This window comes from Eimeria acervulina, genomic scaffold (assembly GCF_000499425.1).
Source record: "Eimeria acervulina Houghton genomic scaffold, Eah_scaff69, whole genome shotgun sequence".
NCBI lineage: Eukaryota > Apicomplexa > Conoidasida > Eucoccidiorida > Eimeriidae > Eimeria > Eimeria acervulina.
In genome coordinates, this window is record NW_013549655.1 from 25,238 (window position 1) to 41,200 (window position 15,963).

At 51.1% G+C, this 15,963-nt stretch overlaps 5 protein-coding genes across 5 annotated transcripts in view; 1 reads left to right on the forward strand and 4 right to left on the reverse strand.

The window, feature by feature from the left end:
- Positions 1 to 727, reverse strand: part of EAH_00012430 (hypothetical protein, conserved) — a gene marked incomplete at both ends in the record, with an annotated part of 1,811 nt that extends 1,084 nt beyond the window's left edge. Inside the window, 2 exons of the mRNA XM_013394675.1 lie at positions 1 to 146; positions 665 to 727. The exon at positions 1 to 146 is cut by the window's left edge and continues 1,084 nt beyond it. Of these exons, the coding sequence (XP_013250129.1) occupies positions 1 to 146; positions 665 to 727 (209 nt within the window). The remainder of the gene's footprint in view (positions 147 to 664) is intronic.
- A 790-nt stretch (positions 728 to 1,517) lies between these two features.
- Positions 1,518 to 2,375, forward strand: EAH_00012440 (hypothetical protein, conserved; the record flags this gene model as incomplete). Its single annotated transcript, XM_013394676.1, has 2 exons — positions 1,518 to 1,928; positions 2,169 to 2,375. 2 exons carry the CDS (start codon positions 1,518 to 1,520, stop codon positions 2,373 to 2,375), a joined length of 618 nt encoding a protein of 205 aa, XP_013250130.1.
- A 295-nt stretch (positions 2,376 to 2,670) lies between these two features.
- EAH_00012450 (hypothetical protein) lies at positions 2,671 to 3,273 on the reverse strand (the record flags this gene model as incomplete). Its single annotated transcript, XM_013394677.1, has 1 exon — positions 2,671 to 3,273. The coding sequence occupies one exon, from the start codon at positions 3,271 to 3,273 to the stop codon at positions 2,671 to 2,673; it is 603 nt and encodes a 200-aa protein (XP_013250131.1).
- Positions 3,274 to 4,075: 802 nt separating this feature from the next.
- EAH_00012460 (hypothetical protein, conserved) lies at positions 4,076 to 5,584 on the reverse strand (the record flags this gene model as incomplete). The annotated part of the gene is made up of 1 exon (XM_013394678.1): positions 4,076 to 5,584. One exon carries the CDS (start codon positions 5,582 to 5,584, stop codon positions 4,076 to 4,078), a length of 1,509 nt encoding a protein of 502 aa, XP_013250132.1.
- A 3,229-nt stretch (positions 5,585 to 8,813) lies between these two features.
- The window catches only part of EAH_00012470 (hypothetical protein, conserved), a gene marked incomplete at both ends in the record, with an annotated part of 17,387 nt that continues 10,237 nt past the window's right edge, over positions 8,814 to 15,963 (reverse strand). The window contains 10 exons of the mRNA XM_013394679.1: positions 8,814 to 9,203; positions 9,506 to 9,658; positions 9,887 to 10,131; positions 10,350 to 10,813; positions 11,001 to 11,270; positions 12,041 to 12,170; positions 12,853 to 12,995; positions 13,329 to 13,417; positions 13,847 to 13,940; positions 14,725 to 14,973. Coding sequence (XP_013250133.1) covers positions 8,814 to 9,203; positions 9,506 to 9,658; positions 9,887 to 10,131; positions 10,350 to 10,813; positions 11,001 to 11,270; positions 12,041 to 12,170; positions 12,853 to 12,995; positions 13,329 to 13,417; positions 13,847 to 13,940; positions 14,725 to 14,973 — 2,227 coding nt within the window. The remainder of the gene's footprint in view (positions 9,204 to 9,505; positions 9,659 to 9,886; positions 10,132 to 10,349; positions 10,814 to 11,000; positions 11,271 to 12,040; positions 12,171 to 12,852; positions 12,996 to 13,328; positions 13,418 to 13,846; positions 13,941 to 14,724; positions 14,974 to 15,963) is intronic.

Consider the following 15,963-nt stretch of genomic DNA (forward strand, 5'->3'; position numbering starts at 1 on the left):
TGTGAAGCAGCAATTGCCACCTCGCAATCTGTCAGATACTCCTCTCCCTCTTCAAGGATAAGCGCATTGAAGACTCGCTGCCCCCTAAACATTCTGCTGCTGCTGCTGCTGCTGCTGCTGCTGCTTGCTTCGGGCTGAGGGCGTCGCTAACGAAGCCGGTCCGCAGGCTCCGCATGCTGTTGGCTGCTGCTGACTCTTGCTGCTGCTGATGCTGCAGCAACAGCAGCAGTTGCTTATGATGCTGCGTTGCCCTTCTGGTGGTGTTGTTGCTGCTGCTGCTGCTGTTGTTGCTGCTGCTGCGGCAGCTGCTGCCGCCTTTCTGGCTAGCTCAGCCTGTCAGCCTACGGCAGCGCTGATGCGCCCGCTGCTGCTGTTGCTGCTGCTGCTGCTGTTGCTGCTGCTGAGACGCTCCTGCAGCAGCAGCGTGTTTGGCCTCAACGGGATTGGCGAGATGCGTATCCCTGCAGTTCCTGCTGCAGCTGCTGCTGTTGCTGCTGTTGCTGCTGCTCTCGGCTTTGTTATGAGGCTTTCTGGCTCATTTGATTCATTTCCGTAGCCCTGGTGGCTGCTGCTGCTGCTGCTGCTGCTGCGGCTGTTTCTGCTGCAGTCGATCGCCGACGACAGGGCTGCATGTGCTGCTGCTGCTGCTGCTGTACATTATTACCGCTTTGCAGCGCGGGTTGTTTTTATTACTTTTTAATTTCTTCTTCACCTCTTTGAGAGTCATTAGCTGCGCAACCTTAGCGCTTTGGGGTTGCTGCTGCTGCTTCGGCCGCTGCTGCAGCTGCTGCTGCTGCCGAGCGTTCGGGCGAGACAGCAGCGGAAACAGCAGCTGCAGCAGCTGCTGCGTCACACATAGACTGTTGTTAAAGACTCCCGCTTCTTCTTTTATATCTGAAAGAAGCCTCTCTGCAGAGCTGCTGCTGCAGCAAAGCCAATACGGGGCCTTCCCAGTTTGATAGAACAGCAGCAGCAGCAGCAGCCGCTGCGGCTTCTGCTGCTGCTATTGCTGCTGCTGCTGCTGGCATGCGAAGAGTTATTGTGTTGCAGTCGCAATATTTTGCTGAGCGTCTGCACTGTACCTCCACCTCAGAGCCAACACGGGGCCTTTGAGGTAGAGCAGCAGCAACAGCAGCAGCAACGGCAACAGCAGCAGCAACAGCACCAGCAGCAACAACAGTAGCAGCAGACCCAGGAGCATCAACAACACCAGTTGTAGAGGCAACTACAGAAGCGACAGCAGCAACAAAGGGAGCGAGCAGCTGCAACAGTAGCAAGAGCAGCAGCAGCAGCAACAGCAGCAAAACAATTTAGCATATTGTCTTGCCGGCAGTCTCTGTCAGCATACTCTGCCGATGGCTGTCTCGAAAACGAGCAGCAAGCTCTGCAGCAGCAACAGCAACAGCAGCAGCAACATCAGCAGCAACAGCAGCAGCAACAGCAGCCGCAGCAGCAGCAGCAGCAGCAGCAGCAGCAGCAGCGCTGCGGATGTAGCCGAGACTAAGCACTAGCACACCATGAGCGACGAAGAAGAAAAGGGGGCCGGCTCTGCTGGCGAGTTTGTTGCTGCAGCAGCAGCACCTGCCGCAACAGCTGCAGCAGCACCTGCTGCTGCTGCAGCGCCCCACGGAACGGCACAAGAGTCAGCAGCAGCAGCAGCAACAGCAGCAGCAGCAGCAGCAACAGCAGCAGCAGCAGCAACTCAGGGAACCCCAGCCTCCTCCGCTGGAGGCCAAACTGCTCGGGAGGCAGCAGTAGCAGCAGCAGCTATGGCAGCAGCCGCTGCAGCTGATGCAGCAACAGCAGCAGCGGCAGCAGCAGCAGCAGACCTTGCTGCTTACCGCCAACTGCATCAGCAGCGATACGCTGAGCGTCTACAGAAGGAAGCAGCAGAGACAGAGCAAATGCAGAGGCAGCGAGAAGAGCGGGTGTGTGGTGCTGTTGCTGTTGCTTCTGCTGCTGCTGCTATTGCTGCTACTGCTGTTGCTGCTGCTGCTGTTATTGCTGCAGCGGAGCGATGCTTCCGACTGGGTTTTTGTGTTTGTATGTTTGAGGGGTTTTCTGAGCCCTCGCAGCGCAGCAACACTCGCTGACCTTGCTGCTGCACTTGCTGCTGCTGCACCTGCCTGCTGCTGCTGCTGTTGCTGCTGCTGCTGCTGCTGCTGCAGATGGGTGTGGAGTTAGCTCGTCGGCTGCAGCAGGAGGAGATGGACCGTCTAGCGATGGAGGAGGCCGCAAATAGAGAAAGAGAGCGGCAGCTAGCTGCTGCTGCTGCTGCTGCTGCTGCTGGTGCAGATTCAGAAAGTGCAGCAGCAGCAGCAGCAGACAGGACCGTCACCCCCGCAAGCGCATTTGCTCCAGGAGAAGACGAGTAAACGCTGCTGCTGCTGCTGCTGCTGTTGCTGCTGCTGTTTCTGCTGCTGCTGTTTCTTTTTTTCCTGCTCTGGAGCGCTACCACCACGGCAGCTTTTGCTACAGCGACTGAATCTTGCTGCTGTTTTTGTTGCTGCTGCTGCTGCTGATGCTGCTGCTATAGAGTGCTACCACTGCCGTAGCATCTGCTGCATTCCCTCACCCTGCTGCCGCTGCTGCTGCTGCTGCTGCTGCAGCATCAGAGCCCCTCTAAGAACGAATTATACGGAGCGTCTGCTGGGCGATGAACCCGACAGATTAATTGTCGCCTCTTCCAGGTCTCAAAGGTGTGCTGCTGCTGCTGCTGCTGCTGCTGCTGCTATTGCTGCACTGCTTGCTGCTGCTGCTGCCGCTGCTGCTTTGTGGCGTGTTTGCGTGGTTTGAAGGTGTAGTTTTGCTGCCGCAGCTGCTACTGTCTGTGCTGCTGCTTGCGTCTCTGCTGCTGCTGCTGCCTCTGTATTTGTTGCTTTTAATGCGCGTCTGCTGAGGTGCATATACACCCCACGCGAGGCCTTTAGTTGTGCTGCAGGCTGCTGGAAGCATATCAACAGCCGCTGCATGCAGAGGGAAGCCGCAGATCGTGGGGGCGCTGGTCTCGTCTTCACTCAGCCAGCTGGTGAGTGCTGCTGCTGCTGCTGCTGCTGCTACTGCTGTTGCCGCTACTACTACCACTGCTGCTGCTGCTGTTAGTACTGCTGTTGCCGCTACTACTACCACTGCTGCTGCTGCTGTTAATACTGCTGTTGCCGCTACTACTACCACTGCTGCTGCTGCTACTACTGCCGCTGCTGTTAGTACAGCTGCTGCTGTTACTGCTGCTGTTGCTGCTGCTGCTGCTGCAGGTTTGCTCGGGGGGAGCATGGCGAGGTGCTGATTGGGGGTTTTACTCTGCAGCAGCTGCTGCCCTGTTGTTTGTGTCTGCTGCTGATGGTGCTGCCTATAATAGTTTTGATATATGAACTCTGTTCTATTCAAAGTGCGGCCTAGAGAGCCCCAGCTAGCTAGCTAGCTAGCTACCTAGCTAGCTAGCTAGCTAGTTGCTGAAGGTCCGGCCGCCATTCCCCCTACCTCTCTTAACGGGGGATCGCTATATAGCTAGCTATATAGCTAGCTATCTGGCTATATAGTTAGCTATATAGCTGGCTAGATAGCTAGCTATATAGCTAGCTAGCTAGCTACCTGACTGCCTCAGAGGTAGCCGGATTAGCTCCCTTCATGTGTTTCCCACTACGCAGACTGCTAGCTAGCTACCTAGCTAGCTCGCTGGCTAGCTAGCTAGCTAGCCAAATGGCTAGCTAGCTCGCTGCCTAAGCACACACAGCTGCATGCACTTGTGCGTATGTACAGAAAATACATGTATAACGCACGCTATATATATGTTTAATATATATATATATATATATATATATATAATCAGCAGCCTCTCTCTGTGCCTCCTGCAGCGCGGCGAGAGGTCCACAGACCCCCCCTCTCTATCCTGCCTGCTGCAAGCCTGGCTAGCTGCAGCTAGCTAGCTAGCTGCGGCAGCAGACGAGCCGGCAGAGCACTGCGCTGTGCGTACACCCGGAGGCCCTTTTAGCTGCAGCCTCCCCCAGACCTTCTTTACTGGCTAGCTAGCTAGCTAAATAGCTAGCTAGCTAGCTAGCTGGCTAGGTGGGCACAGCTAAACAGCCGCAGCCGGTGCAACGGCTGGGGGCAGCAGCAGCAACAGCTGAGGGTCTGCAGCAACAGCAACGAGGCAGACGTCTCCTTCATGGAGGTCAAGCTCTGCTGCTGCTGCTGCAGCGCCTCCTTTTATCAGGTGTACGTACAGCTCGCTTGCCGAGTCCGCTGCTGCAGGCGCAGCAGCAGCAGCAGCAGCAGCCATAGGTTCTGCTGCTGCTGCTGTTTGGGATTGCTGCTGCGTTAGGGCTTTTGCTGCATAGTGCGCAGCCAGCGATTTTTTTTTGTCTCCTTCGGGGAGACAAAATTGCTTAATAAAGGTTTGCAGGCAGCTATCTGCTGCTTCTTTCTTCACCTCCCACTGCTGCTGCTGCTGCTGCTGCTGCTGCTGCGGCTGCGGCTGCGGCTGCATGTACACTGCGTGCCGCACTTGGTGGCTTATAAGGCACAAAAAGGTGGGTGGGCTGCAGCGGTGAGGGCGAGCAGGTGCTGCAGCATCTGCTGTTGCTGCTGCTGCTGCTGCTGCTGCTGCAATGCTTTTTATTGTATTTGCAAGCAGGAGTGCTGCTCTGTCGGAGTACAAAACATCTGATGCCAACACCAAATCAAACGAGGGGGGCCCCTGCTGCTGCTGCTGGTGCTGCTGCTGCTGCAGCTGCTGCAGCTGCTGTAGAACCTCTGACTGGCTTTCGCTCCACTTTAGGGGCCCCACAGTAACTCGTGGGGCCTCCGGCAGTTCTAGCAGCAGGCGAGACACCTCAAGCTTCTCTTCCTGCTGCTGCTGCTGCTGCTGTTGCTGCTGCTGTTGCTGTTCCTGTTGCTGCTGTTTGATCTTCGTCCGGATGCGCTGCAACAGCTGCGCAGCAGCAGAAGCCAGCGTTCTTGCTGCTGCTGCTGAAGCAGCAGCAGCCCCGCCAGCAGCAGCAGGAGCAGCAGCAGAAGAAGCAGCAGGAAGCAGCTGATCCCTCAGGGCTGCTGCTAGAGACAGATTGCAGCGACATAAAGATAGTGCTGCAGCATCTGCGTCAGTTGCAAAGACATAGGGGGCCCCACACAGCCAGCAGAGGCTGCTGGGGGCCCCTAGACCGCAGCCTAACTCCAGCACCTGCCGCTGCTGCAGCTGCAGCAGCTGCTGCTGCTGCAGCAGATAATGCAGCAGCAAACCTGAAGCAGCACCCCACAGATCGCTGGCTGTTGTATCTCCATTGGGGTCGGGCTGTACATACACCCTCAATATTGTCTCTTCTAAAGCACTGCTCTCCTTGGGGGCCCCCAGGGGGGCCCCTGGTGTTCTCCGCAGTAGAGGCAGCAGCAGCAGCGACTCTTGCTGCTCATCTGCTGCAGCAGCTGCTGCTCCATTTGCTGCTGCTGCTGCCGATCCATCTCCTGCTGGTGTTGCTGCTGCTGCTGTTGCTGAGGGAGAGGAGAGCAGGGCCCCCTCAGCCCCCACTGGCAGCACTGCTAGGGCCCCTCCCCGCTGCAGCTGCAGCAAGGATAGCTCCGCCTGCATGTTTGAATAGCCCTATTTGCTGCTGCATAGCTTTCTGCTGCTGCTGCTGCAGCAGCAGCTGCTGCAGCTGTTGCTGTTGCTGCTGGTAGTTTTAGGCCAGGTTACTGATTCAGATGTTATAATGGTTTAACTTCACTTCTTTTGTTTTTCTTTTCTACGTTTAGAAGAAGACAAATGCAATAAATTTAACGAACAAAGGTAGGGGGGCCCCTGCAGCTGCTGCCGCAGCCCCAATTGCTGTTGCATGCGTTTTGCTGTTTTCTTTGTGTTTTCTTCGATATTAAAATAATTAAATCAATTAAAAGAACTGCAGCGCTCTACACTGAATCAAAATTGTCCCCAGATAGCACACAAAAGGCCTTCCGCTCAAGCTGCTGCTGCTGCTGCTGCTGCTGTAGCTGCTACTGCATGTGGCGCTGCTGCAGAAGCAGCAGCTCTTCAACGACCTAATATTCTAGAGCCCTCAAAGCATACCCAGATACGTTTACCTACCAGCAGCAACGACGCCAGCAGCAGCAGCAGCAGCAGCAGCAGCAGCAGCTGTGTCAGCAGCAACAGCAGCAGCAGCAGCAGCAGCAGCAAGATGTCTGTGACGCTGAAGACCACCCTCGGCGATTTAAAGGCGGAGCTCTTCTGCCAGCAAACGCCACGAACCTGCAAAGTAAGGAGAATTGCTGTTGCTGTTGCTGCTGTTGTTGCTGCTGCTCTTGCTGCTGCAGCTGTTGCAGTTTGTTGACGTGCTGCTGTCACTACTGCAGCAGCAGCACGAGCCAGTGATGCTGCAGCAACCACTGCTGCCTGCATCTGTGCTTCAAACTGGGTGAAGTCTCGGTGTGGTGCTGCTGCTTCTGCCGCTTCTGCTGCTGCGCCAGCTGCTGCAGCTGTATCTGCTGATGCTCAACCTGCTGCTGCTGTTGCAGCTCCTTATTATCCCGTTACTGTATGCCTGCATGCTGCTGCTGCTGCTGTTGCTGCTGCTGCTGCTGCTGTTCAGAACTTCTTGGCCCTCTGTGCCTCTAATGCCTACGATGGCTGTATTGTGACCAGGTATGACTTTCTGCTGCTGCTGCTGCTGCTGCTGCTGCTGCTGTTGCTGCTGCTGCTGTTGCTGCACCAGCTGCTGCTGCTGCTGCAGATGCAGTTAAAACCAATTAATTAATTAATAATTTAACTAAATAAATAATTTCTTCTACTTGCATGTGTGCTATTCATCTGGTTTTAATTGCATTCAATTAATTAAATATCATTTATTTATTTATTTATTTATTTATTTATTTATTTATTTATTTATTTATTTATATGCTTAGAAATATAAAGGGCTTCGCTGTACAAATGGGGGACCCAACAAACACCGGCAAAGGCGGCCAATCGATCTACGGCGGTTTGTTTGAAGATGAGTTTGTCTCTACATTGAAGGTAATTTAAACATAATTAATTAATTAATTATTTAATTAATTATTTAATTAATTATTTAATTAATTATATTTAAGTTAATTAGTTTGTTTATTATTTGTTTATTTACGTTAAAAAAATTAATTAAGTGGTTTATTGATGTATTTATTTATTTGTTTGAAGATGAGTTTGTCTCGACATTAACCGTAACTTATATATAAATATATATCTGCTGGATATATATATATATATATATAAACATATAAATATATATACATATAAATATATATACATATATAAATATATATGTATATATACATATATGCATTTACATATACATATACATATACATATATATATACATATATAAATATATATATATATATATACAGATTTATATACATTTATAAAATAAATAAATAAATAAATATACATATATATACATATAGACCATATACAAATATATATATATATATATATATACAAATATATAAATATATATATATATATATACAAATATATATACGTGTGTACAGCACGACCGCCGTGGAGTGTTATCGATGGCTAACCAGGGTTCGCCGAATACGAACGGGTCGCAGTTTTTTATAACATATTCTCGTCAGCCTCACTTGAACGGGGTGTATACGGTGTTTGGTCGACTGATAGATGGTATGGATACACTGGAAAAGATCGAGCGAGTGCCTGTCGGCAAGAAATATAAACCCTTAGAAGATATCAAAATTATTAGCGTTCATATACATGCTAATCCTATTGCTGAAGCAGAACAACTCTAATAACTCTATCAATATATCTTCAACATCTATTCTCTCCTGCTTCTCCTCCTGCTGCTCTTGGTAGTGGTGCTGCTGTTGCTGCTGCTGTGGATACGAAGCAGCAGCTGCTGCTGCTGCAGTAGTAGGAGTAGCAGCAACAGGAATTGCAGCACCTGCTGCTGCTGCTGCTGCTGATATTGTAATAGCTACAGGGGGAGAGGGATTGGAAGCTGCAGCAGTAACACCAGCAGGTGCTGCTGAAGCAGAAGCAGCTGCAGCAGCAGCAGCAGTACTAACAGCAGCAACAGCAGTTTCAGCTGCAGCAGCAGCAGGCTGCTGCAACCGAGAGCCCCACTCAAAGGGGTTCGATGGCTTCTCTCTTTGTTGAAATTAAATTATTTATTTGTCTATTATTTTTTTCTTGTGCTGCTGTCGCTGCTTCGTTTTTAGCTGCTGCTGTTGCTGTCATGAGTTTTGAGTTGCTGCTGTTGCTGCTGCTGTCTGTGTTGTGTTTGTGCTGTGTTCTCTTCTTCTGTTGCTGCTGCTGCTGATGCTGCTGTTGCTGCTGCTGTTGCTGCTGCTGGGAGTCTCTCTATGTTATTTGGGTTTGTTAAGAGACTGCGACCTCCGGGCGTGGAGACAAAAAAACAAAAAGAGAGACAGAGCATGGAGAGACAAACAAAAAAACGAAGAAGAGACAGCAGAAGGAGACAGGCATAGGTTGAATATATATATATATATATATATAAATATATATATATATATAAATATATATATATATATATTTATTATATTAGTATTTGTATTTATGTGGATGTAAACTGAAATAGACAGCAACAGGATGAGACAGAAAAACAAATAAAGAGATAAAGAGACGCACAAACAGAAGGCAGCCCTACAGAGAACAAAAGAGGTTTAGGGTTTAGGGTTTAGGGTTTAGGGTTTAGGAGGGAGGTCTGCTTCTCTAAGATTATAGGAATGATATATTTTATTATAATATTATTACAAAAATGTTTCGGTAGAATATATTAACAGCAGAGGCACCGCCAACTAACTGTCTCCTTTTATTCTATAAGCGGCTCCGAGCATCGATTTGCTGCTGCTTCTGCTGCTCCTGTGGGATCAGTTGCAGCAGCAGCAGCACCACCACCACCAGGAGCAGCAGCATCGGCACAGGCTGCGTCAATTTTTGCTGCTGCGCCTGTGGGACCAGCAGGAGCAGCAGCAGCATCTGAACCCGCAGCAGCAGCAGCAGCTGCTGCTGCTGCTGCAGCAGCGCCAGCAGCAGCAGCAGTTTCCGCAACTTGTGCTTGAATTCGCACTAAGATGCTTTCGCGTTCAGTAGAGACAGCGAGGACAGCAGAAATGCTGCGGTCTCCACCCTCAGCTGCTGCTGCTAACTCAGAGGGAAGGCGCAGCAGCAACTTGCACCGCCACTGAAGGCCAGCAGCAACCTGCAGCAGCAGCAGCAGCAGCAGCAGCAGAAGCAGCAGCAGCAGAAGCAGCAGCAGCAGATATAGGTGGCCAAACGGAGGCACTGCTGGGGACGGGGACTAGTCCCTGTCAATCAGTAGCAGCAGCAGCAACTGCAGCAGCAGAACTAAGATTCGCTGCTCTAGACGCGGCAGCAGCAGCTACTACAGCAGGCGGAGCAGCCACACCAGCAGCCACAGCAGCAGCAGCAGCCGTCAGGTTTGCTTACTTGGCCTGTTGTTGCGTCTACTATCTCTAAGGCAGAAGCAGCAACACCCTTTACTTCTTGTATTTCTGCTTTAAATCTGCTGCTGCGGGGCAGCAGCAGCCTCACAGACACCTCCCTGCAGCAGCAGCTGCCAGCGGAGACGAACCCGAAATCCACAGCAGGGGGCCTCACCTCCAAGGCATCGCAGCAACCCCAGCTCTCAGCATCCTGCAGCAGCAGCAGCAGCAGCAACAACAGAGGCAGCAGCAGCAACAGCAAAAACAGAGGCAGCAGCAGCAGCAGCAACAGCAGCAGAAGCAATAAGACAGGATAGATACAGTTTTCTTCGGTTGTATTAAAGGCATCAGCAGTTCAACTCCTCTGCAGCTGCAAGAGCAGCAGCAACGGTAACAGCAACAGCAACAGCAGCAGCAGCAGCAGGAACAGTTTGTTTACAGCTTTTGTTGCGATTGCAGCCGACTTTGAGCTTTTAAACGCCGAGTTGGTTTGCTGAGCTGCCAGAACTTCCCCTTGCAGTTGCTGCTGCTGTGGTTGCTGCTGCTGTTGCTGCTGTTGCTGTTGCTGTTGCTGCTGCTGCTGCTGCTGCTGCCTGGGTGAGGGAAAGTGCTGAGGAGGTTCTTCGCGTCTGCTGAAGGGCCCCAAGCAACTCCACTTCGATTCGCCTGCTCTGACACGGCGACCTGCAGCAGCAGCAAAAAGATATTTAGGGTTTAGGGTTTAGGGTTTAGGGTTTAGGATTAGGGTTTTGAAGTAGGGATTAGAATAAGGGTTTAGATAGAGGGTTTACAATTCGGGTTTAAGAGGCTGGGTATGCGTGCAAAGCCCCAGTATGATGCTGATTTGAGGGTTTAGGGTTTAGGGTTTAGGGTTTAGGGTTTAGGGTGTCTCTCTTATTCACCTTCTTCTGTAGGGGTTTGTGAGAGAGCGCGAGATGCCGCTACTGCAAGGGCCTCTCCAAGTGCAGCAGCAGCTTTTGCTGCTGCTGCTGTTGTGCTTGTTGGTGTCGTTGCTGTTGTTGTTGGTGTTGCTGCTGCTGCTGCTGCTGCTGTAGCTGCAGCGGGCTGCTGGGGGAGCTGTGTGGCTGAGTGTAGATTTTTAGTTTCCCAGAGGTCGGGGGTTTGTTGTTTCCTTGCTGCTGCTGCTGCTGCTGCTGCTGCTGCATCTGCTTCTGCTGCTTCTGCTGCAGCTGCTGCTCTTCTGCGGGCGCAGGCAGCCCTTGCAGCTGCTGCAGCAACAGCGTTGCTGGAGGCTGCTGCTCGACGCTTCTGCAGCTCCTGCTGCTGCTGTTGCTGTTGCTGTTCATGCTGTTGCTGTTGCTGCTGCTGCTGCTGCTGTGTAGAGGGGCTGTCAGTGGGTTGCTGCCTGCAGAGGAAAGCAAACGGGTGAATACAGCGGCCTTTAACCCTGCTGCTGCTGCTGCTGCTGCTGTTGCTGCTGCTGCTGCCGCTGCTGCTGCTGCTGCTGCATGAATAAAGGGCGGCAGATTTGTGTTGTGAGGTGAGGAGATAGCCGCTGGAAAGGAGACAGCCAATGAGGCTGTTATTAACACCAGGGACAAATGCTGCTGTTGCTGTTGCTGCTGCTGCTGCTGCTGCTGCTGTTACTGTTATTGCGGCTATTGTTCTTGTTGCCGTTACTGTTGTTGCTACTGCTATTGTTGTTGCTGCTATTGCTGCTGGCGTTGCTGGTATTGTTGTTGCTGCTGCTATTCCTGCTGCTGCTAGTGGTTCTATCGCTGCTATTACTGTTGCTGCAGCTGCGATTGCTGCTGGTGCTACTGCTGCTGTTGCTGCTGCTGCTGCTGCTATGGGCTTCTAGGCTGCGGGGCCAAAATGTCTTTCTCTACGCATCTGTTTTTACGCTTTTGGTTTGCTGCTGCTGCTTGCGTTCAATGCTGCTGCTGCTGCTGCTGCAGCTGCTATGAATCCTCTGCCTCTCCAATTGTCTGCCTCTTAGGCAGTTTGCTGGCATCTCTCTCAGCAGCAGCAGCAAGAACAGCAACAGCAGCAGCAAGAACAGCAGCAGCAAGAACAGCAGCAGCAGCAGCAATAACAATCATGAAAGCTCTTGCAGCAGCAGCCCCAACTCCAGGGACACCAGCAGCAAGAGATTCAGCAGAGGCCCAGCAGCAAATAAAACAGCAACACGAACAATCGCAGCTGCACTGGCAGCAGCAGCAGCAGCAGGCGCAGCAGTAGCACTAGAAGCAGCAGCAGCTGCTGCAGCAGCACAAGTAGCAGCAACTGCAGCCGCCGCCGCAGCAGCCGCAGCAGCAGGGTCCGCAGCAGGTGCAGCAGCAGCAGCAGCAGCAACAGCACCAGTAGCTACACGAGCAGTACCATCAGCAGCAGCAGTTGCCGGGGAATGTGCAGCATCAGCAGCAGCAGCAGTAGCCGCAGCAGCAGCAGTATCCGCAGGACCAGCAGCAACAGGAGCAGCAGCAGCAGCAACCCCAGCTACAGCAGCAACACCAGCAGTAGCCGCACCAACTGCATCAGCAACACCAGCCGCACCAACTGCAACAGCAACAGCAGCCGCAGCAGCAGCAGCAGCAGCAGCAGCAGAAAGAGCAGCAGCAGGTGTGCGCACCTCTGCAGCTTTTGAATTGCTGCGCGTCTGTAAAGGATTGCGTTGAGTTCCTGCTGCATGCGGGTTGGTGCTGCAGCAGCAAGAGAGCCCCGAGCAGCAACAGAAGACCGAGAAGAAAATACACTTCCGCCTGATTCATAATATATCACCACCATCACCAGCAGCAGCAACAGCAGCAACAGCAGCAACAGCGGCAGCAGCAGCAGCAGCAGCAGCAGCAGCAGCAGCGGAAAGAAAGAAAAAGTCTTAGAGAAGAAAAAGCTGTTGTTGGTATATGAAGGCAGTATATATTTAGTAAGGCAAACAAATCAAATAAATTAATTAAATAAATTAAATAAATTAAACAATAAAATAAATAAATAAATAAAATAAAGAAATAAACAAAACAAAATAAACAACAGCTGCGAAGTCCGCTGCTGCAGTAGCAGCAAAACGTTTTAAGCGTGCGCAGCTACTGAGGCTTCAAGCCTAGCTGCTGGTGCTGCTGCTGCTGCTGCATCTGGTGCTGCTGCTGCTGCTCACGGTGCTGCTGCTGACGCAGTTGGTTTGATGCTGATGCAGCGAACCAACTGCTGTTGCAGCACCACCTGTGGTTGCTGCAGCTGCTGCTGTTGTTGCTGTTGTTGTTACAGCATTATTTGCTGTTGCTTCTGCTGCTGCTGTTGCTTCTGCTGCTGCTGTTTGCGTTTAGCTTGTTGTCGCTGTTTTGAAGCAGCAGCAGCAGCAGCAGCAGGAGCGACAGCAGCAGCTGGCGCAACAGCAACAGCAGCAGCAGCAGCAGCAGCAGTGCGTCTATTAGCAGCTAATCTCACCTTCTGGGTGTCTCCTTTTGTCTCCGTTGTGCAGCAGCTGCACAGGCCTTCCTGCTGCTGCTTCGCAGGTTAAATAAGCAGCAAACCCCCGCTCTATGCGCCGCATCTCTTGGGGCCCCGCAGCAGGAAACACCCGAAACTCCCTGCGCAAACCCTAAACCCTAAACCCTAAACCCTAAACCCTAAACCCTAAACCCTAAGCATAAACTTCTAAACCCTAAATAAGCCTAAGCAGCAATCAGAAGTCTTGCGGCTTTGGTGATGGAGACAGACATATTCTTGCCCGTACTAGAAAGGCTGGGGTTTAGGGTTTAGGGTTTAGGGTTTAGGGTTTAGGGTCTGTGATTGACAGTATATGGCTGCCCGAAGAAGGATCCTATGCTCTAAACCCTAAACCCTAAACCATAAACCATATGCACTCAACCCTAAACCCTAAACCCTAAACCCTAAACACTTTGGGGTGTATGGTGAGGTACCGAACGGTGGTCAGGGCTTCGGGCTCTTTGGCTGCATCTTCATCTTCTTTTGATTGAAGTCTCTCCCACAAAGATAATGCTTCTTCTTCCTGCAGCAGCAGCAGCAGCAGCAGCAGCAGCCGAACGTGGAGCATCGCCAGCAGCAACAGCACCAGCAGCAACAGCAACAACAGGATAAGCAGCAACGAGACAAGCTGCAGAAGCAGCAGTCCTAAGATCAGCAGAAGCATCAAACCTAGAACCAGCAGCAGTAGCACCGCAACAGCAGCAGAACTTGCAGCAGCAGCAGCAGCAGCAGCATCAGCAACAGCAGCAGGACATGCAGCAGCAGCATCAGCAACAGCAGCAGAACTTGCAACAGCAGCAGCAGCAGCAGCATCAGCATGATCAGCAGCAGCAGCAGCAGCATCAGCATGATCAGCAGCAGCAGCAGCAGCAGCAGCAGGTGGATGTACCCGTGGCTGAGGCAGTTTAGTTACTCTGGTTGCTGCTTTATTTTTTTTATGTTTTATCTGCACCAAACGGAACTCGTTATATCCTTCGCACTTTGAATACGCCTCCCAATATGAATTGCTGTCTCCTTCTGTAGCTTGCTGCAAGGCAGCAAACTGCCTGCAACAGCAGCAGCAGCAGCAGCAGCACCAGCAGCAGCAGCAGATGGGATAATAGCAGCAGCAGCAACAAAAGCGACAGCAGCAGCAGTGATAATAGCAAAAACAGCAACAAAAGCAGCAGAAACAGCAGGGATAATAGCAGCAGCAGCAGAAGCAGCAGGGATAATAGCAGCAGCAGCAGCAGCAGCAGCAGCAACGGTGGAGACATAGAGACACACACAGATAGGCTGCCGAGTGCATGTGCAGCGGGTATTGTAAGGGTTTAGGGTTTAGGGTTTAGGGTTTAGGGTTTAGAGGCCGCGAGAGATGAGGAAATGAAGCGGCGCGTTGCAAACCAAAACAAAAAAACGAACAAACAAAACAAACAAAATAAACAAAATAAACAAAATAAACAAACAAACAAACAAACAAACAAACAAAACAAACAAACAAACAAAACAGCAAAACAAATAAAACAAACAAAACAGCAAAACAAATAAAACAAACAAAACAGCAAAAGAAATAAAACAAACAAAACAGCAAAAAGACAACACAGCAGACAACGAAGAAATAGATTTAATCAAACAAAAACAAGAAGAATAAAGCAAATAATAATAATAATTATTAATAAAACAGTAAAATATTGTGTGTGTGTGTGTGTGTGTGTTTTTACAGACAAAATAACGAAGAGACAGACAAATGAGACAAAGGATAATCAGAGTTATTAATAAAACAACAAAAATAAAAACAAATATAAATAAAAATAAAATAAATAATATATATATAAATGAATATACACCTACTGCAGCGTTATTAACTCCTCTGCTTCTCCCGTTGCTGAAGAGACAGCGAAAAGGCGAGGAGGCCAAACAACAGAACCAGCAGCAGCAGCCTCGCTGTCTCCTGCTGCTGCCGCTGCTGCTGGTGCTGCTGCTGCTTCTCCTGCTGCTGCTGCTGCTGCTTCTGATGCACTGACGGCCCCTTCGCCTCCTCTTGCGTTTTTCTCTGCCTCAATTTCTTCTCCCGCTTTGTTCCGAGGCACTCCGTCGCGTCTGCAGCAGCAGCAGCAGCAGCAACAGCAGCAGCAGCAGCAACAGCAGCAGCAGCAGCAACAGCAGAAACAGCAGCACTGCAGAAGGTAGAAAAACGGGTTGGTAGATTTAGCAGCAGCAGCAGCAGCAGCAGCAAGGCAATATAGGGGCTGCTGCGGAGCCAGTAGAGGCAGAAGCATAAACTCCAGCAACTACAGCAGCAGCAGCAGCAGCAGCAGCAGCAGCAGCAGCAACAGCAACAATCTCGTGTCTTACCCCACAGTGTAGACTTCCGCGTTTCCCTTAAAAGCTTTAATCTCATGAGTAGGCAGACAAAACAATACAGAGACGGGATCTGCAGCAGCAGCAGCAGCAGTAGCAGCAGCCATATGCAGCCGCAGCAGCATTCATAGGCAGCTGCAACAGCAGCAGAAACAGCAGCTAGAATTCATCAAGGCAAGCACGAACACACCTCCCAAGCAGCATCAGCAGCAGGAAAACAGCAAAAAGCAGCAGCAGCAGCAGCAGCAGCAGCCCACGTTGGCGTAAGGGTCTATCCTAAACGACGCTCCATTCGTTTGTTGTATTTCTACGATTTGTTTTCCTTCTTTGTCTCTCCTGCACACCTCAAACAAACAATTCAGCTGTACGTACACATCAGCAGCAACAGTAGCTGCAGCACCAGCATAACCAGAAACAGCAACACGAGCAGCAGCAGCAGCAGCATGAACAGCCGCACCATGAGCAGCAGCGGCAGCACCATGAGCAGCAGCAGCATCAGCAGCAGCATGAGCTGCAGCACCATGAGCAGCAGCAGCAGCACCATGAGCAGCAGCAGCAGCAGCAGCAGCAGAACCTGCTTGGTTTACCGTATGAAGAGTTTTGCGATATCATCGATTTGCGCCTCCGCTACAAAAGTGTCTTCGGCTCGGCAGCCCCACGGCTCTGCTGCTGCAATTGGTGCAGCAGCAGCAGCAGCTTTTGTGTCTTCTGCTGCTGCTGCTGTTGCTG